The sequence below is a fragment of the Haematobia irritans genome, chromosome 4, assembly GCF_050003625.1.
Source record: "Haematobia irritans isolate KBUSLIRL chromosome 4, ASM5000362v1, whole genome shotgun sequence".
Lineage (NCBI taxonomy): Eukaryota > Metazoa > Arthropoda > Insecta > Diptera > Muscidae > Haematobia > Haematobia irritans.
Genome location: NC_134400.1, coordinates 63,012,626 through 63,040,513, shown reverse-complemented (window position 1 = coordinate 63,040,513; position 27,888 = coordinate 63,012,626). Strand labels below are relative to the sequence as shown.

At 38.5% G+C, this 27,888-nt stretch overlaps 1 protein-coding gene and 1 long non-coding RNA gene across 2 annotated transcripts in view; one reads left to right on the top strand and one right to left on the bottom strand.

The window, feature by feature from the left end:
* The window catches only part of Lamtor1 (Late endosomal/lysosomal adaptor, MAPK and MTOR activator 1), a 58,912-nt gene extending 31,489 nt beyond the window's left edge, over nucleotides 1-27,423 (top strand). Inside the window, exon 5 of the mRNA XM_075306311.1 lies at nucleotides 27,249-27,423. Coding sequence (XP_075162426.1) covers nucleotides 27,249-27,341 — 93 coding nt within the window. The 3' untranslated portion in view covers nucleotides 27,342-27,423. The remainder of the gene's footprint in view (nucleotides 1-27,248) is intronic.
* LOC142235090 (uncharacterized) lies at nucleotides 479-937 on the bottom strand. The gene is made up of 2 exons (XR_012721794.1): nucleotides 858-937; nucleotides 479-780 (listed from the first exon to the last, which is right to left on the bottom strand). It is a non-coding gene; the product is annotated as an uncharacterized LOC142235090 (long non-coding RNA).
* Nucleotides 27,424-27,888: the final 465 nt, after the last annotated feature.

Genomic DNA, 27,888 nt, shown 5'->3' with positions numbered 1-27,888 from the left:
ATTCTCTTAAGGCCGTGGCATTATATCGCTAAAATAGCAACGTTTTAATGTTATCCTGGTTTTAATACTCACATTTAACCCTGGACAGTCATCCTTCGTCAAAATGACGACGCGTAATTTCATTTTCGATTTAAAGTGCTTTTTGGTCGATTGGGAAATGTTAAATTTGAGTTATACCAATAAAACCATTTTATGAATTTTTGTGTTATACCAATTAAAAACACATTGAATAAGGAAATAAAAAAATTTTGGGTCTCATTTTTGCTCACGATGCAAATTATAGCGTCATGAAATAAGCCGTAGTCAAAATGACGAAGGATGACGTTTGTGTACAAAAAATAAGAATGACTTTCCAGGGTTAAGGTGAACTTTTCCAATTATGATAGATTCGGGTACAGTTTAGGTTAGTTATAGTGGCAGCCCGTTATTTCAGGTTCCCTTTGACTATTTAGTCCATTATGATACAGCAGTGTTGAACTTCTTTCTTGTCACTGAGTGCCACCCGATTCCGTGCAGGAAGCTCAAAGACAAGGAATCTCCTTTTTATAGCCGAGCCTGAACATCATTTCCCATTGCGATGAAAATTTTAGAGTGCCTTTGAAACACTCAGAAAGGTCACCAGCATTACAGAGGGAGTAATCCACCAATCCACCGTTGCAAAACTTTATGGTGTTTGGTCGAAACTAGGATTGAATCCATAACCGTTTGTCTGCACAGCGGGTATGAACAATTGTACGACGGTTGCTCCCATATATCAATGTATAATAGTCATTTTCCAAACTAAAAATGATTAAAACAAATTATTAAAAACAAAAGTACTTTAAAAAGAATACAATATTATACAATACAATACTTACCAAATATAATAAAAACATTGGAAAATATATTCCAAAACACAAAATAATTTTTACATTTTCCCAGCTTGTCTCGTGTTTTCGTTTAAAAGTGATGCTTTGACGGCGTTGGCGTTTGACATATCGCCGTTGGCATTTGTCAAAACCAACAATAGGTCGGTTCGCGTACTTTTCTAGCAATAATTATCCAATAAAAACTAGCAAGAGAGTGGCAGAGATTTCATTTTTTAATGGAAACATACACAGAATCCGGCCTTTCGTCGGAAAATCATCTTGACAAATGAGGCTCATTTCCACCTCAGCGTATATGTACAAATGCAAAATTGTTTTATATGAACGACTGTTTAGTTTGGTTAGTGGCCTTGCGGAGTTACTTGATTTTTTCGCAAATGAACTTGTTTTATGGTTGGAGCTGGTTGGTGTTGAACTGGATAACGGTAACTTTTAACAGTTACGTGTCACACAAGCAACTCTTTTGCAGGAAACGTTTCCAAGCTGGGCAATCATAATAAGCCACCAAGATATTGCGACTCTGAAACCTTCCTGTCGGATGAAAGAATGCTATCAAACCAGCGTCGAATTACAGCCTCAACGATAGAACTCACATGAATATATTTGGTTTAAATTGCTTTTCATTATCAACTGCATACTTTTCGCTTTATTATGAAATAAACATCCGAACATTTATCTCAAAACTTTAAATTTTTCTTCGAATACGAAAATACCAGCTCTTATTGGAAAATACTTCACAAAAATATAGAGCCCTTTTAGACGATCTTCATCAAATTGAGTTTTTCTGCGGCTGTTTTGTTAAAATTGTAGAACAGCTATATATCGACTATCGAAGACATTGACATGTTAGATTTGTCGTTCGGGACAAATATTTATGTTAGCCACATATTCATAGAAGTTAAGCGTATACAAATCCCATTTGATTAAAAAAATGTAAATCACTAAAAAGGATAGTTTGTTCACAAATGTTATTACATTTGTTTTTCATGTTATATAACGTGTACCGTTTTACTATTGTCCATTTGACCGGAGTGAATTTATAATTTTATTCGGATCAGCAGAAAATTTCAGCAAACAACTGACTTTCCTGCAGTATGTTTGCTGTTCCAAAATAACAGATTGTTTGCTGCTTTGGCAAAAAAACTGCTAAAACAGCAGCATTTTGTTTACTGAAAAACAGCAGATAGCGTTTGCTATTAACAACAGACTTTTTTCTATGAGTGTAGGAGCTATTTTTGCGGCAACCTGCAACCATGTTGGCTCAGTGAACATGGTTCTAAGAAAAATAAAATTGTCCTCATCTAAAATATTATTAATGTATTGATAAAAATAATTTTGTTTGAATCAACAGACAATGGCCACGATCTAAAATGTTATGTTAAAAATGTTTTCTTCCAGTTAAAAGAACTTGGTCACAACCTAAAATGTTTTGATCTTCATACAAAAACTTTTTTCGTCGTCGAAAAAAGGACGCCACTTGAAAAAACAAAACACAAAATTAACTTTATTTATTTGTTTTTATTTATGTATAAACTACTTCATTGTTTATTTGTATTTATAATGTCGTGCAAACCAACATCACATATTTTTACACACTCTATTTTTGTTCAATTTCAACAATAAGTAATCATTCCATATTTACTTCGCTCCCATCAAATGTACAAACGCAGACATCATGTAACTGCAAATAAAAATAAATTATACCATATAGCAAAATGCAAAACAAAACAGGTAATTTTTTTTTTCAATTACACTTTCCTTTTTTGTGTTCACCTAAAATCACGTGCCACTTCTGAACAAATAAATTAACACAAAACACAGTAAATAATTTCGTATTCTCCGTCCATTCAACACACGACTGACGCGTAAAATGAAAATCGTGTGTACCTGCTCAATGTTTTTTATAAAATTCTTTTCGCTCCAAAAAAGTTCAAAAATATGGCCATGTAATGGATCTAGAAATGTTTATACGTAACCTATAAAATTACTTTTTTTCCCTGCAAAAAAGTCGAAAGATTGAATGGTCAGGTACATGATTTTTCCGACCATGTAATGGTCTCAAATTCTATCATTTAAATCATAGAACATGTTTGTGGCATATGAGAACCATTTAAATGCTTATTGCCAGCATACATTTTTCTCTGCTCAAAAATTCTTTTTACAAAGACAAAATACATGGTTTTCGCGACAATTACATGCTATAGATAATCATTAAATGGATGCGGCAACCATGTCCAAACATGTTTATTCTGTGCGTGGAACACAACTAAAACTCTAGTAAAAATTTACATATATGAAAGATCGAACACTTTATTATGAGAATGAAAAATATTAATTTTATAACAAATTTAAAACAAGTTTTACATATTGTTATATTTTAAAATATTTAACACCATTTAATTCAATATTCATTTCGATTAATTTTGACAGAAGTTTTTCTTCTTTTGTCTTATTTATTTAAAGTTGCACTTAATTTAATACTTTTTCACACTGCAAAATTCAACTGAGTACTTGCTCTCTCTTTTGTAGCCGTTCTTAAAGATTACAGATGGAATAAAACAAATATAAATTTTAAAACCTTGTTTGTATAAGAAACAGTGTTTTTTTTTTTTTTTTTGCCAATGGGATCGACCACTATGCAGCGGTGTGATCTAATAGTGTGAAGAAAGAATCGATAAACAACCGCCAGTCAAAATAATTTTTGTATGATAATGTAGTCAAAACTCATATCAAATGTTATCTCTTGCATAAAAATATTTTTCTTATATATTCTGCTAGAGCCGATTACAAATTATATTGAATGTAGATTGCAAATAATTACAAATTATATTGAATTTAAAGTTTCACATAAAAAATTTATTTATTTCATTAACATTTTATAATGTATTACAAAAAATTAGAACATGCGCACAGGTTCTACAAAGCTTGCAACCTTAATGCTTGGTTTCGAATAGAACATTCAAAACATCGTTCGTTTGCAACAAACCTGTGCAACGAATACACAAGCAATTACTTCCAAAGACAATAGACTTTAAGAAGATGGGAAATTGGCTACTGAGCACATCAAACCATTTATGATGTTAGTTTCATACTTTTCGTTTATCGAACCAAACGCGTATACGACAAGAATTGACATAGCATTAAAATGCAAATAAAAACAAATTAAGTGTTGGAAATAAATTTCCATAAAGGCAAAATGTAATTTTTTTGTTGTTGCCTAAAATTAGCATTGTTTCATTAACAGCCTGTTTCTGTATGTCAAACGAGCTCTGTCGATCGACTGAAATGGACACTAACAGCTGAATTTATAACCAAAAATCAGTTGTTTCTGTGCATTTCAGTCGATCGATAGAGCTCGTTCGACATACAGAAACAGGCTGTAAGAAAATTAAATTGTTCATTTAAAAAATAAAAACGAAAAACAACTAAAAACATGTATGGAACTAACATGGTAAATGCAACATTTGGTATGACGCAAGCCAATTTCCCAATTTCCCATCTTCCTAAAGTCTATTGTCTTTGATTACTTTAAGCACACGCCACACAATTCGAGTAGTAACTTCATTGTCCATTTCTCAAACGAGTAAAATTGTGCAAATTGTGAAACAGAACAAATGGAACCCAATAACGCAAGCACCAAACAATGTTCTGAAGTATTCGAATGTAATAGGAATTCCAATTTCATTCGTTTCATAATTTCCATTGCTGTGTAGATGAAGTTATTTCGTTCTCTCAACTATAAGAGTATACTACACATACACTTTCCATTCCAGAAAAATAATTGTATAATTAGATATAATGCATTTGGACGTCAATTGCCTGTTTCGGTATCAGGCTAACATGAAATATAACTTTCCATTCTTATTTTGTTTGTTGTTGGCACATATAATAAAAAGCACAGACCCGCCCACAGCCTGCATTCACTGACTTCTGCCAATCAACTGATCGACGATTAACCGTCGACTGAACGGACGTGTTTTTTTTAATAGCGGATTATTTCATCGTAATAAGTACTTATTACGAATTTCACGTGGGGTGGAAAATCAAACCACCATGCAGCGAAATTCAAAGTCATCCACTGGGTTGCTAACTTTAGGGCCCAGTGGAGGGTTTCGACTGAAGTTATAAATTTGGGGAGTGACCAAGAGTCAGGCCCAATTAGTCGACCTGTATACAGGTCGACAGGTGGCGACACTTTGGCAAGTCGAACCTTTTCTAAGGTAACGGCAACAAAAGAAGGTAATCCCTCACGAAATAGAAATGCTTTGTTTGTCGTAAAGAAATTAGGATCAGTCGACCCAAGCACGTTGTCGGCTAAGCAAAGCGATTCCTTAAAAAGGGCTCAAGGAATTCTTGAAGCTGGGAAAAGGGAACGATCACCGGATGAGCTGCCATCCTCTAAACGGGATCAAAGATCGTTTGCCTCAGTTGCAAAAGACAGCCTTGTGATGGGTATCATTAATAAAGGAGCATTGGACGCTATGGTTCCAAAGCAAAAATGGGGGGAAATTAAGAACGCGATGTCTGGTGTCTACTCAGAGGTGCAAAAAAAGTTTCACGGACCAAGTCCTCGACGGCAAGATGCTGGATGGTATGAAGGACGATATAAGTTAATAGCATTTGCGGACCAGAGGTCTATGGATTGCTTTAAAGCTGCTTTGATGCTAATCGGTGAAGTTTGGGAAGGAGCCGCTTTGGAGTTAGTCGATAAAAAAGACATACCGGCTAAACCTAGAGCACATGCATGGATACCTGGATGGTTTATCCTGTTCCTGAGTCGATACTAAACAGACTAAAGGAATGTAACCCAGATCTTCGAATCGCCGATTGGAAGGTTGGTCGTTTGAATGAGGTGGATGGACCAAGACGACATGCGGTGTTAATATTGAACATTGAGTCGCTGCCACATCTAGCCCAGACCCAAGGACGTGTAAGTTATGGCTTTCATGACATCCCTATGAAGGTATACAAAAGCGATCAGCCAAAGGATTCCGAAACGAACAAGCCTCCGGTAGAGTTAGAAGAAGAAAAATCTTGCGAAACCGAAGGGGACATAAAAACTGCAGACATGGACGAACATCGTATGCGGGAAGTCCCTACAGCCTCAAAGCTTACCAAAGTTGCACCTATGGCTATTGCGAGAGTCACCGAAGCGGCTGATGTGACGGTGGTTGAAAATTTGGATGGTTCTACGGTTCCTCCAGATAAATCTTCACCATTGTAAGGCCGCTTGTGCTGCCTTAAAAGTTCTCCTGATAAAAGGAGACATAGATATAGTTCTTATTCAAGAACCATACATATATAAGAATAAGATCTGTGAATTAAGCACTCCGGGTTTCAAACTTTTGCATAATACCGGTAAAAATAAAAATCGAGCATGTATAATTGCTAAGAACGAACTAAACTTGTTTCTGTTTCCTTCATTAAGCAATGCAGACACTGTCGTAGCCAGTCTAGAGATATCCAAATGCAAATACTGGGTATCTTCGGTCTACATGGGACATGATAGGGAGATGCCTCCATGTGCCGTTAAGACCTTAGTTGAGAAGTTACTGAAAACAAAGACAAAACTCATTATGGGATGCGATGCAAATGCACATCATAGTATTTGGGGAAGTAGTGATACTAATGCAAGGGGAGAGTCGTGTTGCGAATTCCCAGTGCTTCGATTTTTGCTACTCCGTACGGTATTTGTACCAAATTTACATTACGACCATTTTGGGTCACTTTCACAACCCTACATCGATAACTTCTTATTGTGGAGATATGACCTTTACAATTAGGTGGCAGTGAAATTGTTAAAAATTTATTGAATACAATTCAACAGACAATAAAAACTGCAATAAAAATAAAGTTTGTATGCTCGCAACCATTACGGAGCTTCAAAACTATTAGTGGTCTACGCCCTCCTATTTAAATTTTGGCTTCATATGTGGTTTAAACTAAATCACTGAATCTAGAATAACACCAAATTTCATGTGGTACTTGATCCAATGAACGGAAAATAACAGAAAAAAAAACGAAAACGATAAGGAGAAGAATACCATATTTTCTCGCTAGTTTTGGGGTAGTATGTATCATTTTCGATAACAATAAATTGCTGACATAACCTCAACAGAAAATTTGGCTCCCTTACTTGCTTGTTTAAGCATCCATGCTTTATCCACCCACCATTTGCAACAATCAACAAAATTACTTATATAGAAAGTCTACCAACCGGGCTTTACCGAAGAAACACAAAATTTTTAAAAGAAGTCTGAAATGTTCCCATGCGCTCTCTTGAGATGAGAAGGAATTATATAGATATCCAATATATAATGTATTTTTTTGTTTTTTTTTCCTACATTCTGATTGTTATAACATTTTTTTATATATATATTTTCATGTTAGATTCATTTCATTTTCTTTTTTTTATTTTCTTTTATTTTATTTTCCGTTATTATTTTACTATGATAAAAAGTGTAAATTAGAGCTTATAACAGAAATATTTGATCATCGAGTGAAAAGATATCTTATGTCATAATAGAAGTGAGAGAGTAGGGATTTAAGAGTGTTCAATAAATGAAAACGAAGTTTTGAGATCTCAACAAACATTTCAAATCATTCTTTTAGATTCAATATTTATTTAAAACTAGTAAGATATAAACAGTATAGTAATAGTGTAAACAATATAATTCAAATTAAAAAAAAAATATGTATTTACAAAAAAAAAAAAGGAAAAAGTATTATAAACTAATGGGAATACTTCCCTTTTATTTTGTTCTGTAGATAATTCAACTAAATATCTAATAACATAGAGAAAATGAGAAATTCACAAAAATCTTAAAAATTATGAAAAACACTATAAACAATGTAGATGAAAACAACTGGTACAACTATCTCCTTCTTTCTTCTAATTTGTAGGATCTTAGGATGATAGATGATATGTAGGATGGTATGTCCGAAGCGATATTGATTTGATTTATTTCTTTAATTCTGAATATTCTTTTAAACATTTTTGTATCACATCCAGCATCACCTGCATTTATAAAAATACATTTATACATTGTTAATGTTTCCACATTATCTAGTGAATTTGGGATTTGTTTTATATATTGCACCAGTTGTTTTCATCTACATTGTTTATAGTGTTTTTCATAATTTTTAAGATTTTTGTGAATGGATGGTAATGGTGAAAGACAAGTAGATAGGGCTATCCCACCAGTACGTAGCATTGTTACTCGAAGTGTTTCTCGGGCTCTACAAAATCAAGTAGTAGGTTCAATTTTAAACCAAATAGATACGGGCTTGGAGAGACCAGTGGATTTTGTACCAGTAGACTACTTAAATCGGTGTTCAGATTTGGTTTTTGGGAGATTGTCAAGTGGTAGTAACATACGCATTTCAGACGAGGTTGGATTAAATAGGGCGGAGACATCACTTACCTTTTCTAGAAAACTAGAGTTAATCGATATGTCGCAATCAGAGGATGGTGCTGCAGGGAATGTGGATAAACAACCACATTTGCCAGTAGGACCTGACAGCAACCAACTTTCACAGATTATGAACTTGTTAATGAAGCAGAATGAGGATATGGCTAAATGTCTACAGGAAATGAAACAAGTGCGTCAAGAGGTAGTAGGTCTTACTAGTAGGGTGGATCAAGTGGAGGCCTCTAGTCGCATTGGAGCAATGGGATCGCCTAGGAGTTCATCAACTCCAGATCGCTCGGCCGCACAGAACTCAGCAGAACGAGGAAATGCTAGGGTATCCATTTTACAGAATCCTGATATTGCGAGGGACACGACTAATGAAAACATTACCGGGGCATATAGGAAGGATAGTGGAGCTAACACGGACAAGACATATAGCCAGAGTGAAATGAATAGGCGCAAGCCCATAGACCTCGATCGATGGCATTTGAAATTCGATGGTACTAATCGGGAAATGTCAGCCGAGAGCTTCATTTTCAGGGTCGAGAAAATGCGTTCATATGAAGTCTCATTTGACCAATTGTTCACTGATTTTCAGTGTTTAGTGACAGGCAGGGCGGCTCAATGGTACTGGCAAGTGTTGGAAGACCATGCGGAGGATCTGGACTTTAATTATTTTTCCTTGAAGCGTGAGTTCATAGATCACTTTAAGACAGCAGAATCGGATTACGACGTCATAAGTGATATAATTGACAGACGACAACAACCAGGAGAAAGTTTCGATGATTTCTATACTGCGATTCACAATTTGACATTTCGCTTAAGGAAAAAGATACCCGAGATTGAACTCGTGAATATAATTCGGAGGAATTTTCGTGCAAACATTTCTGCACTTATGTTTTCGTCTCCTATTAAGACTCTGGCGGAGTTACGCCACGAATGCAAAAGGGCTGAGAAGTTATTGAGGGAAAATAAAGCCAGAGGGAGAAGCAGAATGAGGATATGGCTAAATGTCTACAGGAAATGAAACAAGTGCGTCAAGAGGTAGTAGGTCTTACTAGTAGGGTGGATCAAGTGGAGGCCTCTAGTCGCATTGGAGCAATGGGATCGCCTAGGAGTTCATCAACTCCAGATCGCTCGGCCGCACAGAACTCAGCAGAACGAGGAAATGCTAGGGTATCCATTTTACAGAATCCTGATATTGCGAGGGACACGACTAATGAAAACATTACCGGGGCATATAGGAAGGATAGTGGAGCTAACACGGACAAGACATATAGCCAGAGTGAAATGAATAGGCGCAAGCCCATAGACCTCGATCGATGGCATTTGAAATTCGATGGTACTAATCGGGAAATGTCAGCCGAGAGCTTCATTTTCAGGGTCGAGAAAATGCGTTCATATGAAGTCTCATTTGACCAATTGTTCACTGATTTTCAGTGTTTAGTGACAGGCAGGGCGGCTCAATGGTACTGGCAAGTGTTGGAAGACCATGCGGAGGATCTGGACTTTAATTATTTTTCCTTGAAGCGTGAGTTCATAGATCACTTTAAGACAGCAGAATCGGATTACGACGTCATAAGTGATATAATTGACAGACGACAACAACCAGGAGAAAGTTTCGATGATTTCTATACTGCGATTCACAATTTGACATTTCGCTTAAGGAAAAAGATACACGAGATTGAACTCGTGAATATAATTCGGAGGAATTTTCGTGCAAACATTTCTGCACTTATGTTTTCGTCTCCTATTAAGACTCTGGCGGAGTTACGCCACGAATGCAAAAGGGCTGAGAAGTTATTGAGGGAAAATAAAGCCAGAGGGAGAAGCAGAATGAGGATATGGCTAAATGTCTACAGGAAATGAAACAAGTGCGTCAAGAGGTAGTAGGTCTTACTAGTAGGGTGGATCAAGTGGAGGCCTCTAGTCGCATTGGAGCAATGGGATCGCCTAGGAGTTCATCAACTCCAGATCGCTCGGCCGCACAGAACTCAGCAGAACGAGGAAATGCTAGGGTACACATTTTACAGAATCCTGATATTGCGAGGGACACGACTAATGAAAACATTACCGGGGCATATAGGAAGGATAGTGGAGCTAACACGGACAAGACATATAGCCAGAGTGAAATGAATAGGCGCAAGCCCATAGACCTCGATCGATGGCATTTGAAATTCGATGGTACTAATCGGGAAATGTCAGCCGAGAGCTTCATTTTCAGGGTCGAGAAAATGCGTTCACTATATGAAGTCTCATTTGACCAATTGTTCACTGATTTTCAGTGTTTAGTGACAGGCAGGGCGGCTCAATGGTACTGGCAAGTGTTGGAAGACCATGCGGAGGATCTGGACTTTAATTATTTTTCCTTGAAGCGTGAGTTCATAGATCACTTTAAGACAGCAGAATCGGATTACGACGTCATAAGTGATATAATTGACAGACGACAACAACCAGGAGAAAGCTTCGATGATTTCTATACTGCGATTCACAATTTGACATTTCGCTTAAGGAAAAAGATACCCGAGATTGAACTCGTGAATATAATTCGGAGGAATTTTCGTGCAAACATTTCTGCACTTATGTTTTCGTCTCCTATTAAGACTCTGGACTGAATAGTCTAAGTGAGCCTGAATCTTAATCGGGCTGCCACTTTAACCTAACCTAACCTAAGACTCTGGCGGAGTTACGCCACGAATGCAAAAGGGCTGAGAAGTTATTGAGGGAAAATAAAGCCAGAGGGAGAGTTGTGAGTGAGATTTCTGTAGGGGAACCAGGAGTAGAATGCCAGGATGGAAGTAGCAGGATTGAGGCAATTGCATTTGGGAGTAATAATCATGCAATGTCGAAATTTTCAAAGGACAAGGAAATTCGTCCTGGGACACACGTTAAGACTCCCATACATAATATTCAGGGTAATAGGCATTTTTGTAGGTCACCATTTCACCTTAACCTGTGCTATTTATGTGGAATGCCGGGTGATTTTTATAAGACCATACCGCCGAATGAGATAAACCCGGCTAATATCTGCAAGTCAACTTTCCATAACATGGTCTGCTTCGCTTGTGGTAATAGTGAGTCATATTGCAGGTTTGATCGAAAGCCGGAAAACCAGGAGGTTGCGGAGTTGACCGGGGACTTCAGCATGCCAGGAAATATCCCGGATCTGAGGCAGCAATAGAAATTCTGTCACGTGACAACACAGAGATTGTTAGGGAGAAACAGGCTGTATGTCATTATAATAAACCATTACATCAGAGAATTTTGGAGTATGAAGAGGCAAGGGCCCGGATTTTTGGGAATGAATTGAGGAAGGACACTCGTAATTTTAGAAAAATAGCTAAGTTAAGAAGTAGGGATAGACGTTTACGTGAGGCGAAAAGGAAAATAGTTGAGACAGTTTTATTAGTGGGGGAAGACAATCGGTTTTTTGCTAAAGTATTTGTGGCTGATAAGGAAGTATTGGCTTTGCTTGATTCCGGAGCTGGGGTATGCTGTATAGGAAAGAATGCGTTTGAATTTTTGAAAGGATACGAGAAGGAAATTGTCAGGATGAAAAACCAGTGTGTTCAGACGGCGAACGGTGAGAGTGTGGGTGTCCACGTACTAATTGTTTTACCTGTATGTTGGGAATTGTACCCGAGCTTCAACAGGAATTTTATCTGGGTGTGGAGTTTTGGAAGATTTTTAATCTCGACATCGTAGAGAAAGCCTCTCCACGACATGTATCGCGTTTTCTTTCGGTATCGGAGATCATGGAACCGGAAGAGCGGGCGTGGCTTTCAGGGGATCAACATGAACTTACCATAGAGCAGGCTGATAGGTTGGAAGTAGTGAAGGGTATGTTTCCCTCATTTGCGGTACGTGGGCTCGGCAGGACGACGTTAGAAATGCACACCATCCAGGTTACTGACGAAGATATACCCATAAAACAACGGCATTATCCAGTTTCACCAGCGGTTCAAGAGCTTCTGTATGTTGAACTAGACCGGATGTTGCAATTGGGGGTAATCGAGGTCAGTAATAGGAGCTGGAGCTCGCCTGTTACGCTCGTTAGAAAGGGGGAAAAGAACCGGAAGCACGGAAGGTAAACTCGCGGACAATTAAAGATGCATACCCTCTTCCACACATTGAGGGAATCTTAAGTAGGTTGCAGGACACGAAATTTATCTCTGCAATCGATTTGAAGGACGCATTCTGGCAGATACCGTTAGAAGAGAAGTCAAGAGAAAAGACCGCATTTACTGTCCCTGGGCGGCCATTGTATCAGTACACGGTAATGCCTTTCGGACTATGCAACGCCGCCCAGCGGATGTGTAGGCTGATGGACAATGTGGTGCCGGCAGTAATGCGGTCCAATGTCTTCGTATATCTTGACGATCTTCTAGTGTGTTCTGCCAGTTTTGACGAGCATCTGATTCTCCTAGCAGATGTGGCCAACTGCCTTTCTAGGGCTAATCTGACAATAAATGTCGAGAAAAGCAAGTTTTGCTTTAAAGAGGTCCGATATCTCGGGTTTGTGGTTGGAGATGGCTCGATTCGCACAGATGATGGCAAAGTCCAAGCTGTGACGGAATTTCCTGAACCAAAGACGCCAAGGCAGCTCCGTCGATTCTTAGGAATGACGGACTGGTACCGGCGGTTTATTAGGGATTATGCCTCAGTTGCCGCTCCACTTCACGACTGCCTTACCAAAGACCGCATAAAACATTTTCAGTTGACCGATGAGGCGAAATCTTCTTTTCAGTCTTTGAAACTAGCCCTGATTTCTGCTCCCATACTGGTAAACCCGAATTTTAGTAGAAGATTTTATATTCAGTGCGATGCGTCGTCGCAGGGGGTCGGAGGTGTTCTCTTCCAGATCGATGACGCTGGAGAAGAACATTCCATAGCCTACATGTCCGCTAAATTGAACAAGTCACAGAGACAGTACAGTGTGACAGAACTTGAATGTTACGCAGCGGTTCTGAGCATAAAGAAATTTCGTCCGTACGTTGAGGGCCTTCCGTTCACGATTATTACGGACCATTCTAGTTTGCGCTGGCTTATGGGTCAGAAAGAATTGTCAGGTCGATTGGCACGCTGGAGCCTGAAACTTCAATCATTTGATTTTGATATTCAACACCGAAAAGGCTCCGAAAATGTGGTGCCTGACGCGCTTTCGCGTGCACACATGGAGGAAATTTGTGCCATGAGCAGGGATTTGGAAATTGACCTGGAATCACCTGCTTTTAACTCCGAGGAATATCAGGCTCTTCGGGAAAGTATAATTGATCAAAGGATCCCAGATTTACATCTTTCAGAAGGATTTGTATACAAACGGGTATGTTTTTATTCTGGTGATCCCTTACAAGAGGATCGGACTTGGAAATTATGGGTGCCGATTGACTTACGTCAAGATTTAATTTGGCGTGCACATAATTCATTGTCGGCTGGCCATGGTGGAATACGTAAGACCCTTGAACGTCTTCAGACGAGATATTATTGGCCAAAAATGGTATCGGATGTTCAGGTCGTTGTCCAAGGTTGTGAAATATGCCATGCAAATAAGTCAACGTATAAATTCCAAAAACCTCCAATGGGAAAGCAGTTTATAACAGAGAGACCATTCCAAAGGATTTATATTGACTTCATGGGCCGGTACCCAAGATCCAGGAATGGAAACGTGTTTTTGTTTGTGTGCCTCGATCACTTTTCGAAGTTTGTTTTTCTCGAACCTATGCGCACAGCAACTGCCTCCAATGTGATACAATTTCTTGAAAAGAAGGTGTTTCATACGTTTGGAGTTCCAGAATTCCTACATTCGGACAATGGACGCCAGTTCATTGCCGATGTATTCCAGGACTTTCTTAAAACATATGGAACAACCCACATCAGAACCGCGTATTACTCCCCACAAGCAAACGCTTCTGAGCGAGTAAATCGTTCCATACTCCAGGTTGTTAGATCTTATATTGGGGAGCAACAGCGACATTGGGATGATCATATATCCGATGTGGCATTTGCATTAAGAAGCGCATATCACAGTTCAATCGGAATGGATCCATTTTACGCTTTATTCGGGATTCATATGGTGCAGCATGCAAATGCGTATAAGATAATGAGGAAAATTGGCCATCTGAAAGATTTGGACTTATGTTTGGACAACACATCTCACAAACATCAGCTGATAAGGGATCGCATATTCGAAAATTTGGAGAAGGCCCATAAGAGGGGTGAACGTGCTTATAACACTCGTTGCAAAGATGTGAATTATTATAAGGGGCAACTGGTTTACAAACGGAACAACAAACAAAGTAATCAAGCCGAAGGTTATTGTGCTAAATTAGGTCAGCGACATATAAAATGTATCGTGGGTGAAAGTGTCGGAAATTCCTTGTATGAACTCTTAGGCCTGGACGGAAAACCATTAGGAAGATTTCATGCAAGAGATATTTTTGCCGCGTAGCTTTCAGTTCGTTTATGATGAAGGGAAAACTGCCCCATTGAAGACAAAGGTGGTTGGACTAATTGATTTTTTTTATTAGAACTGCTCTAATCATCCACAAACGGAATAATACTACTATTTATTCAATTAGGATTTTAATTGAATTTCAAAGGTTATTCCTTTTAAAAAAGAAAAAAAGGGGAATTTATTTTTCAATTAGAATGTTAATTGAATCTAGGAAATGGTTCTATTGAAATATTTCTAATTAAGAATTCAATTACATTGAAAGATATTCTATTAAGAGATTAATTGATTTGTCAATTTTTTTATCGAGACAAGAATCAATTCCAGTAATTAATAGTATCGAATCAGTTTTTGATTGGATCAATACATTTGTTATTGGAGTTGGTCATTTCCGTGATTGAGGCAGGTTTAATTAGAAATGAATTGGATCAATTAAATTCGTGGTTGAATTGTTTTTTTTTACTGTGTGGGCACGACAATATACAACATTAGCCTGGTCAGAACGAAAGTTTAGCCTTGATTCTTTTATAATGTTCAACGAAACATTTGAAGGAATGAATCAATCCCGATTTATTGACCCAATCTGTTGTCATATTGATTTTTACTTTAATTAAATCAGTAGTTTCTTTGGACGTTTAATTTAATTATCTCTTTGTTTTGATTGAAAATTTCTTTTAATATATTAAAATTTTCGATATATATGTTCATATAGGGTCGTGGGTCGAAGCCACACATTGGCGTAGAGTTAACTTGGAATTCTGATATACACTGTCATTCCATACGAATATTTGACACCAATATTCGAATCGATGACAGCGAGCCTGTTGCGAATTCCCAGTGCTTCGATTTTTGCTACTCCGTACGGTATTTGTACCAAATTTACATTACGACCATTTTGGGTCACTTTCACAACCCTACATCGATAACTTCTTATTGTGGAGATATGACCTTCACAATTAGGTGGCAGCTCCCTTAAGAATGAGGTATGACATTTTTATCGGCGGGATTTTGTTATTGAAGATTTAGTGAGTGGATGAAAGAGCGAAGAAGAACAATTATTATTCATATAGTTCACAGAAAGGAAAGAAAATATAAATATATGTATATATTTTGACGCGATTTTACTAGTTACGGAAAGGAGAAAGAGAACGCTATTGAAATTGTTAAAAATTTATTGAATACAATTCAACAGACAATAAAAACTGCAATAAAAATAAAGTTTGTATGCTCGCAACCATTACGGAGCTTCAAAACTATTAGTGGTCTACGCCCTCCTATTTAAATTTTGGCTTCATATGTGGTTTAAACTAAATCACTGAATCTAGAATAACACCAAATTTCATGTGGTACTTGATCCAATGAACGGAAAATAACAGAAAAAAAAACGAAAACGATAAGGAGAAGAATACCATATTTTCTCGCTAGTTTTGGGGTAGTATGTATCATTTTCGATAACAATAAATTGCTGACATAACCTCAACAGAAAATTTGGCTCCCTTACTTGCTTGTTTAAGCATCCATGCTTTATCCACCCACCATTTGCAACAATCAACAAAATTACTTATATAGAAAGTCTACCAACCGGGCTTTACCGAAGAAACACAAAATTTTTAAAAGAAGTCTGAAATGTTCCCATGCGCTCTCTTGAGATGAGAAGGAATTATATAGATATCCAATATATAATGTATTTTTTTGGTTTTTTCTTTTTTCCTACATTCTGATTGTTATAACATTTTTTTATATATATAGTTTCATGTTAGATTCATTTCATTTCATTTTCTTTTTTTATTTTCTTTTATTTTATTTTCCTATGTTATTAGATATTTAGTTGAATTATCTACAGAACAAAATAAAAGGGAAGTATTCCCATTAGTTTATAATACTTTTTCCTTTTTTTTTGTAAATATATAATTTTTTTTTGTTTTTTTTTTTTTTAATTTGAATTATATTGTTTACACTATTACTATACTGTTTATATCTTATTAGTTTTAAATAAATATTGAATCTAAAAGAATGATTTGAAATGTTTGGTTTTTTTGTTACAAAAATGACGGTTTAAGGTGAACCTTAGGGTGGTGCTGGGTGTGTGCTGGGGATGTTTTTAAAGATTATTTAGACTATCTGGACAGACTTTGGTATAGGGAACCAGATATCGATCATAATGGGGCTTTTGATATGGTTCATGGATGTTGTGCAGTACATGAGGGGAGGGCAAGCCCAACCAAAGACAGACGGACAATTGGACATGGCCAGACAGAAACTGGACGGTTGACTGCAGACCGAATTTTTTTGATTTTGAATACTGGGGGGGGGGGTATATTTAGATTCTGTTTGTTTATGTATAAAAAAAAATCCTGGACACGAGGAATGATGCTATGGTGTAAAGGATGTTGTATTGGCTGACCCTACCCAAACCGACGAGCTACTCTGGGAATAAGCCACCGTGTCCAATGCCAAACTATACGCATTCTTACAAATGACCACCATAACAGTCGCTAATAGAGTTTATTAATCATTCCGGAACTGAATGATAAGATATCTGAGTGGCAAGTTTTGAGGGAACATAGCTTCTCAGATCATTGTTACATCAGTTTCAGTTTGGCTGTTCGTACTTCAACGACCGTATTTCCGCCAAATGTTAGGAAAGCTGATTGGAAGAGGTATAGGGAATCGTTCGATATGATGATACCGGAAATACCAGCGACAAATATGAGCACTGTGCAAGATATCGAACACGCAGTGGAGCGGATTACTAAGGCCTTCAACATCTCACTGAAAGCTGCATGCCCTAGAGGGAAGCCAAGGGGGAAAACTCGACCACCATGGTAGTCTACGGAGTTAAGTAATATGAGGAAATCCTGCAGGCAGCTGTTTAAAAGCGTTAAAAAGCTTTGGGCCATTCAAATCCCCCGGACCTGATGGAATTACTCCGGCGGAGTTACAAGCAGTGAATGAAAGAATTATCCCCTGGTTGACGGTAATATATAAAGGATGTATAAACTTAGCATATTTTCCAGAAAAGTGGAGGGAAACAAAAGTCGTTTTCATACCGAAAGCGGGAAAAGCCTCTCACTCGAGTGCGAAGGATTTCCGACCAATCAGCTTATCCTCATTCCTACTTAAGACTCTGGAGAGGATGATAGGCATTTATCTTAGAACTAGCGTCGATTCAAGTTTGCTCTCGAAATGACAGCATGCATACTCGAAGGGCAGGTCTACTGAGACTGCTTTGCATGAACTAGTCAGCTTTATTGAAAGTTAAATGTATGTCAATGAATACACAATCGTTCTAGACATCGAGGGGCATTCAATGACGTCCATCCGAGCTCGATATTAAATGGACTGACAACTCTGAATGTTGATCCAGGTATAATTAGGCTGCTAGACGAACTGCTAAAGAGGAGACGTATTTCGGCCACACTAGGACAAGCAAACATACAAAGGTATGTGAACAGAGGCACTCCCCAAGGAGGAGTTCTATCACCTCTTCTTTGGAATGTTGCCATAAACCACCTTCTGGTTTCCCTAGAAACAGAAAGGATAAAAGTGGGGGCATACGCAGACCATGTGGCTCTAGCAGTCAGGGGAAATTTCCGTCCACAATCAGAGATGTTATACAGAGAGCCTTCCGGATGACCGAGAAATGGGCGAAAGAGAATGTTGGAGTAAATACTGCAAAGACAGAATTAGTCATGTACTGCAAAGATCGCAAAACTCCCACGGGGGTATTGAAATTCCCTTTGGTGAGTGTGCAAAATACCTTGGCGTTATTCTGGACAGGAAGCTGAACTTTAAGCTTAATATTGAAGAAAGAGCGAGAAAAGCCACGATAGCTTTGTACTCGTGCTAAAAGGCAATATGAAAAAAAGTGGGGACTAAAACCGAAAATTGTGTATTGGCTATACACGGCAGTGGTTAGACCTATAAAGCTATATGGTGTTGTAGTCTGGTGGTCGGCACTTCAGCAACCGACTTGTTTAGATAAAGTTCAGCGTATGGCGTGCTTGTGTATCTCAGGCGCATTCAGTAAGACAGGAACAGATTCCCTTATTGTCAGGCTGCATCTATTGCCTTTAGATATTTTTCCAAACTGTCGGCGACAACAACGGCTGTGCGGTTGCGCGAACTATCGCTGTGGTCGGAAAAATGTACGGTCACAGTTCGGTCCTCAAAATAATGTCAGATGTGCCTAACTTAGTGGATTACACTCCGGCGAAACAATTTTCGACAAAAAGTTTGAAACTCTAATTCCCAACAGTGAGGCGTGGTGTACACAGACCCCGGGGAATAAAAGATATATAGATTTCTACACTGATGGCTCCAAATTGGATGGACAAGTGGGTTTCGGAGTATATTCTAAAGATCTGGAACTTCGAATAGCGAAAAGATTACCTAATCACTGTAGTGTTTTCCAGGCTGAAATATTAGCAATAAGAGTGGTGGCAAATTGGCTGAGAAGTAATGTTCCAAAAAATGTTGGCATTAATATATACTCAGACAGTCAACCTGCAATAAAATCCTTGGACTCTGTGTTTCTTAACTCGAAAACGGCCATCGACTGCCACAAATCTCTCAACGAGATGGCTGAGCAGTACAATATTCACCTAATATGGGTGCCTGGCCATTGGAACTGTCAAGCAGGTGAGTTAGCAAGGCTAGGAACTACCTTACATATTTCAGGGGAAATAGAATCTGTTGGTACGTCTTTGGCTACCTGCAAGTTCTTACTGCGTGAGAAGGCTATCACGATGGCAAATGTTCGATGGGAGAGTTGCAAGGGTTGTAACGACACCAAGCAAATATGGCCCCATTTAAACTTGAACCGCACACTAGATATGCTAGTGTTCTCAAGACGTCAGACATCACTTTTGATATCTGCTATAACGGGTCGCTGCCTGATAGGCGAATTTGCAAAAACTATTGGTGCGAAGTATAATGACTACTGTATGAGCTGTCATGATGCGGAGGAAAAGGAATCTATTAAACACCTCTTGAGTGAGTGTCCTGCATTTTGTGTAAGGCGTAAACGAATTTTAGGGGCATATAGCTTTAGATTACTGGCTGACCTGGAAAACGTTAACTTAAGCAGTCTATTAATGTTTTTGGAACAATCTGGTTGGTTCAACAAAAGAAAATAGTAGTGAAGGTTCAGTGGTTAAAACTAGAAGTGCCCATATGCAATAGGTTAGGTTAGGTTAGGTTAAAGTGGCAGCCCTATTAAATTTCAGGCTCACTTAGGCTATTCAGTCCATTGTGATACCACATTTAACTAAAAGTACCTATTACACATGGGCACTTCTAGTCTTAACCACTGAACCTTCTCTATTATTTACTTTTGTGGAACCAACCAGATTGCTCCAAAAACATTAACAAACTGCTTAAGTTAACGTTTTCCAGGTGAGCCAGTAATCTAAAGCTTTATGCTCCTAAAATTCGCTTACGCCTTACACAAAAAGCAGGACACTCACACAAGAGGTGTTTAATTGATTCCTTTTCCTCCACATCATGACAGCGTATACAATAGTCATTATACTTTGCACCGATAGTTTTTGCAAATTCGCCTATCAGGCAGCGACCCGTTATAGCAGATATCAGAAGTGCTATCTGACGCCTTGAGAACACTAGCATATCTAGTGTGCGGTTTAAGTTTAAATGGGGCCATATTTGCTTGGTGTCATTACAACCCTTGCAATTTTCCCATCGAATATTGGCCATCATAACAGCCTTCTCACGCAGTAAGAGCTTGCAGGTGGTCAGAGGCATACCAACAGATTCTAGTTCCCCTGGAATATGTAAGGTAGTTCCTAGCCTTGCTAACACATCTGCTTCGCAATTCCCCGGTATGTTCCTATGGCCAGGCACCCATATTAGGTGAATATTGTACTGCTCAGCCATCTCGTTGAGAGATTTGCGGCAGTCTATGGCCGTTTTCGAGTTAAGGAACACAGAGTCCAAGGATTTTATTGCAGGTTGACAGTCTGAGTATATATTAATGCCAATATTTGTTGGAACATTACTTCTCAGCCAATTCACCACCTCTCTTATTGCCAATATTTCAGCCTGAAAAACACTACAGTGATTAGGTAATCTTTTCGCTATTCGAATTTCCAGATCTGTAGAATATACTCCGAACCCCACTTGTCCATTCAATTTGGAGCCATCAGTATAGACATCTATATATCTTTTATTCCCCGGGGTCTGTGTACACCACGTCTCACTGTTGGGAATTAGAGTTTCAAACTTTTTGTCGAAAAGTGGTTTCGCCAGGGTGTAATCCACTACGTTAGGCACATCTGGCATTACTTTGAGGACCGAACTATGACCGTACATTTTTTCCGACCACAGCGATAGCTCGCGCAACCGCACAGCCGATGTTGCAGCTGAATGTTTGGCCAAAATGTCTAAAGGCAATAGATGTAGCATGATATTAAGGGAGTCTGTTCCTGTCTTACTAAATGCACCTGTGATACATAAGCTCGCCATACGCTGAACTTTATCTAAACAAGTCGGTTTCTGAAGTGCCGGCCACCAAACTACAACACCATATAGCATTATAGGTCTAACTACTGCCGTGTATAGCCAATGCACAATTTTTGGTCTTAGTCCCCACTTTTTCCCTATTGCCTTTTTGCACGAGTACAAAGCTGCCGTGGCTTTTCTCGCCCTCTCTTCAATATTAAGCCTAAAATTCAGCTTCCTGTCCAAAATAACGCCAAGGTATTTTGCACACTCACCAAAGGGAATTTCAGTACCCCCTAAGGAAATGGGCCTAACCGTGGGAGTTTTGCGATCTTTGCAGTACATGACTATTTCTGTCTTTGCTGGATTTACACCAAGACCATTATCTTTCGCCCATTTCTCAGTCATCCGGAGTGCTCTCTGTATAATATCTCTGATCGTGGATGGGAAGTTTCCCCTGACTGCTAGCGCCACATCATCTGCGTATGCCACCACTTTTATCCTTTCTTTTTCTAGGGAAACCAGAAGGTTGTTTATAGCAACATTCCAAAGAAGAGGTGATAGAACTCCTCTTTGGGGAGTGCCTCTGTTCACATACCTTTGTATGTTTGCATGCCCTAGTGTGGCTGAAATACGTCTCTTTATTAGAAGTTCGTCTAACAGCCTAAGTATACCTGGATCAACATTCAGAGTTGTCAGTCCATTTAATATCGAGCTCGGATGGACATTATTGAACGCCCCTTCGATGTCTAGAAACGCCACGATTGTGTATTCTTTGACAGATAGTGAGCTTTCAATAAAGCTGACTAGTTCATGCAATGCGGTCTCAGTAGACCTGCCCTTCGAGTATGCATGCTGTCGTTTCGAGAGCAAACTTGAATCCACGCTAGTTCTAAGATACATGTCTATCATCCTCTCCAGGGTCTTAAGTAGGAATGAGGATAAGCTGATTGGTCGGAAATCCTTCGCACTCGAGTGAGAGGCTTTTCCTGCTTTAGGTATGAAGACGACTTTTGTTTCCCTCCACTTTTCTGGAATATATGCTAAGTTTACACATCGTTTATATATCACCGTCAACCAGGGGATAATTCTTTCAGCCACTGCCTGTAACTCCGCCGGAGTAATTCCATCAGGTCCGGGGGATTTGAATGGTCCAAAGCTATTTAAAGCCCATTTTATTCTAGATTCCGACACAATTTCCTCGATAGGAAATGATAGCTGAGCCTCTGTTACACCGCTGGAACATGGTTCAACCGTCTGATTTCCAGGGAAGTGTGTGTCCAAAAGTACCTCCAACGTCTCCTCACTGGACGTTGTCCAATATCCCTCCGATGTTTTAATGAAACCTGGAGCGGTGTTAGTGGATGCTAGTACCTTCCGTAGTCTGGAAGCCTCTGACGTATTCTCAATACTGCTACAGTAATCATCCCAAGAGTTTTGTTGAGACCTTCTCAGTTCTCGTTTATATTCTCTCAGATTCATCTTGTAAGTGTCCCAATCCTCCGGAGCTCTTGTGGACTTTGCTTTGTTAAAGAGCTTCCTGCAGGATTTCCTCATATTACTTAACTCCGTAGTCCACCATGGCGGCCGATTTTTTCCCCTTGGCTTTCCTCTAGGGCATGCAGCTTTCAGTGAAATGTTGAAGGCCTTAGTAATCCGCTCCACTGCGTGTTCGATATCTTGCACAGTGCCCATATTTGTCTCCGGCACATCCGGTATCATCAAATTGAACGATTCCCTATACCTATTCCAATCAGCTTTCCTAACATTTGGCGGAAATATGGTCTTTGAAGTACGAACAGCCAATCTGAAACTGATGTAGCGATGATCTGAGAAGCTATGTTCCCTCAAAACTTGCCACTCAGATATCTTATCATTCAGTTCCGGAGAGGTCAACGTTACGTCCAAAACCTCTTGTCTGTTCCTGGTGACGAAGGTTGGTGCATCTCCCTTATTGCAAACTACCAGGTTAGTACGCAAAATAAACTCTATTAGCGACTCTCCCCTTGCATTAGTATCACTACTTCACCAAATACTATGATGTACATTTGCATCGCATCCCATAAAGAGTTTTGTCTTTGTTTTTAGTGACTCCTCAACTAAGGTCTTAACGGCACAGGGTGGCATCTCCCTATCATGTCCCATGTAGACCGAAGATACCCAATATTTGCATGTGGATGTCTCTAGACTGGCTACGACAGTGTCTGCATTGCTCTATGAAGGAAGCAGAAACAAGTTTAGTTCGTTTTTAGCAATTATACATGCTCGATTTATATCGTTACCGGTATTATGCAAAAGTTTGAAACCCGGAGTGCTTAATTCACAGATCTTGTTTTTATATATGTATGGTTCTTGAATAAGAACTATATCTATGTCTCCTTTCATCAGGAGAACTTTTAAGGCAGCACAAGCGGCCTTACAATGGTGATGATTTATCTGGAGGAACCGTAGAACCATCCAAATTTTCAACCACCGTCACATCAGCCGCTTCAATTGAGTCATCAAGGGCTTCCTCTTCACAGATCTCGGTGACTCTCGCAACAATCCGCGGTTCAGCTTTGGAGAGGCTTGAGCCTGTAGAAACTTCCCGCATATGATTTTCGCCATAGTCTGCAGGTTTTATGTCTCCTTCGGCTTCGCTAGGAGATTTTTTCACTGCTTTCTCTACCGGAGGCTTGTCCGTTTCGGAATCCTTTGGCTGATCGCTTTTGTGTACCTTCATATGGATATCATGAAAGCCATAACTTACGCGTCCTTGGGTCTGGGCTAGATGTGGCAGCGACTCTATGTTTAATATAAACACCGCATGTCGTCTTGGTCCATCCACCTCATCCAAACGACCAACCTTCCAATCGGCGGTTGGAAGATCTGGGTTACATTCTTTTAGTCTCTCTAGTATTGACTCAGGATCAGGAGGGTTTGCCGGTATCCATTCATGTGCTCTAGGTTTAGCCGGTATGTCTTTTTTATCGACTAACTCCAAAGCAGCTCCTTCCCAAACTTCACCAATTAGCATCAATGCAGCTTTAAAGCAATCCATAGACCTCTGGTCCGCAAAAGCTATTAACTTATATCGTCCTTGATACCATCCAGCATCTTGCCGTCGAGGACTTGGTCCGGGAAACTTTTTTCGCACCTCTGAGTAGACATCGCGTTCTCAATTTCCCCCCATTTTTGCCTTGGAATCATACCGTCCAATGCTCCTTTATTAATAATAGCCATAACAAGGCTGTCTTTTGCAACTGAGGCAAACGATCTTTGATCCCGTTTAGAGTATGGCAGCTCATCCGGTGATCGTTCCCTTTTTCCAGCTTCAAGAATTCCTTGAGCCCATTTTAAGGAATCGCTTTGCTTAGCCGACAACGTGCTAATTTCTTTAGGATAAACAAAGCATTTCTTCGTTCCTTGAATCTCTTTCGAGAGGGATTGCCTCCTTTTGATGTCGTCACCTTAGAAAAGGTTCGACTTGCCAAAGTGTCACTGCCAGACGACCCGTCTACAGGTCGACTAATTGGGCCTGACTCTTGGTCGCTACTCAAATTTATAACTTCAGTCGTTACCCGTCCACTTGGCCCTGAAGTTAGCAACCCAGTGGATGACTTTGAATTTCGCTGCATGGTGGTTTATTATTTCCACCACACGTGAAATTCGTAATAAGTACTTATTACGATGAAATACTCCGCTATTAGAAAACACGTCCGTTCAGTTCGACGGTTGAATTAATATGTAATAGGTACTTTTAGTTAAATGGGGTATGTAGTGTGACCAAACACACTCTCCACTTCTTCCCCCTTATTCATCACTTACACATGCATTCCCATTATCATACAGTACTCTATTTTTGATCCACTTGCATTCTCGGTGCATTCATATTTTGTTTTTGTTGACGCAGGTCAGTCACACACTTGGTAGTGACTGAGTTGAATGCACTCAGTGGAGTTCCAACTAGATGTTGGTGGCATGTGACACTTTTCATTGGTTTAGAGTTTCCAGTTGGGATTGCATACATTGTTTTGTAAATAGACCAACTGCATGAACTCAGAATTGAGTCAAATGACCACCAATAGGAATTAAGAAAGGCCTGCATCTCAAAGAAAGTAAAAGTATTGGTAAAATATAGATCAATTTTTCATAGAAATATATGCATGTATAAGTGAGCTCCATAGTTCTATACTCCATTTATTGAAATAGTATTAGTACATTTTTCACTCAATAGTCAATAATTCTAAGTTCCAAATTTTGTATAAATTAATTGCATTTTCGAAAATAAAATCAGAAAGATATTACACAGAGCCTAAACAACTGGCTTCGTTGAAGTGGCACTGTGGAGTGCCTGCAACAAAAATTAGCTGGTCTAGTGGCGCTCTTAAGCGCCGGCCAAAATTCGGGCAGGTAGGAATTTAGGAATCTCTGCATAAATCCTTTTTTGTATTTTCCTCCTATCCTTTTTTGCCTACCTCACGGCAAGCATCCTTTTTTGTTCTTGGTGACCGTTTGCCTACCACACGGCAAACATTACAGGTATCACAATGGACTGAATAGTCTAAGTGAGCCTTAAACTTAATCGGCCTGCCACTTTAACCTAACCTTACTGTTACGAATAATACCGATAGAATCAACGGAATTAGGGAGAAACTACGCAAAAACCTGGACATTGAGTTCCAGAGGTCTTGCAGGACGTATAATCTCAGGACAAAGCCCATTGATTTCCATGTTGGACAAGTAGTTTTCCGGAGGAACCATATATTGAGCAAATTATCAAAAGGAATAAATAAGAAGTTTATGCTGAAATATCTCAAGTGTAAGATACGAGATAAGATTGGGAGTGCGCTGTACGATATAGAGGATATGGGCGGGAGATACGTTGGCAGGTATCATGCCACAGATTTAAGGATTTGATATTGCCCGGCTTTGTGGGTCACACTTTTGGAAACCAAAATGGTTACAATGGAAATTAAGATGGTCATGAGGTCCTAGAATCTTCCTTTTCGTCATTAGTTATTTTGTAACTAAGAACAAAGCAGGTTTGTTACGATTCTTTCTATATTTTTATTTTATTGATTGATAAAGAAAAGAAAAAAAAATGATTCAAGTTGTAATATTTGGTCTATGGGTAACCTTCTCTTCATGGGGAGATTTTTCTATGTTTTCGGCTATAGTTATGTATGAGAGTATGTTGATGGCCTAATGTACTCTCTGTAGGCATACTCAATATTTCTCACAAGGCTAACATACTTACACTTGATCATATCGATTTTTTGGTTTTCCCCCCTTTGTACCGTTTTTTTTATTCTTTACACACGTCAATTTAAGCTTAGTGTTGCGATTTCCATAGGCCTATCATCATTTGAATTTTGAAATCTGAGCGACAAGTTGTAAAGAAGTGGTACAGTTCAATATATTTATATAAAAAAAGGAAAAAGTCAATCAATGAAAATAAATTATTCCATCCTTAATATTTTCAATATTTACTGGAAATGAAATATTTAATTGATTTCAGCTTAAAACCATGCATTGACTAAACTACAAGTGTAGCATAACCAACAGAGGAAAATAATGTTTGTCAAATTTATTTGGGCAAAGCCTTATAGACTGCAAGATGGTTGGATGGACGCACGTTTCGGAATTACCACATTCCTCATCAGCATCCTCTACTTGCAGCAAGTAGATAAATTTGACAAACATTCTTTTCCTCTGTTGGTTAAGCTACACTTGTAGTTTAGTCAATGCATGGTTTGAAGCTCAAATCAAAAACAACAACAATGATTAAAGAAAGAAACCCACAATAACAAAACAAAACGAATATCACGTAAATATTTTTTTCAGTGTAAGATGTAGACATTATTTGATATCAAACAAATCCTTCTTTTTAGAATAGTAAATCCATATTTTTTCCTTTCAGACTTCCTGTCAGTTTTAGTCCACGGGAGACTCCATAAGTCTTCCAAAATGGACGTGTTAGAAAATATACTTGATTAGAATTGTTTATTGTATTTTTATTTATTTATAATTATACACCATAAAAAATGATACAAATTTTGTTTTTCTTTCTCATTTCAGATAAACTCGGCAATTGAAAAAGTTCATATAGCATTGAAAAACTTTAAAATTGAACATAAAGAAGCCATTGTTGTGCCCTTCAGGATTCCCTAAATATGATTTTTATATAAATAAAAAGTATTGTATATAAATAAAATCAAAATATTACCCATTTTCCTGCAAATTGGAAAGAAAACATATTTTGTTTCTTATGTGCATAAATTTGGCGAGAACAACCACCCATTTTCAGAAAAATCTGGCTTCATTATAAATCTCCCTAGCTACAAGTTCTAAAAAGTTCTAAAAATTCCACTCATTATGATTCGCGATCAAGCGCAACAATGGTATGGCGTTATATGCATTAAAAAAATAATTCATCATATCCCAGCAGAAAATATTGGCTTACACCCTTGCTTCCATCATGCATGATTCTTCTATTTACATACATAACTGCCAATCTGATGCAATATGGATGCAAAACAAAAACTTCTTTGCCTTACGTTAAAACTTTTTTTCATGCATGCCGTACGTAATAAATTACTGCACAAAAGTTAAAATCACATTTTGTCGTATAATTTTATAAAGAAAATTGCTTTCTAATTTAAGATATTTTCATACATACTTTTTGAGCATTCTAAATAAGCATTACTATGCTAAAATA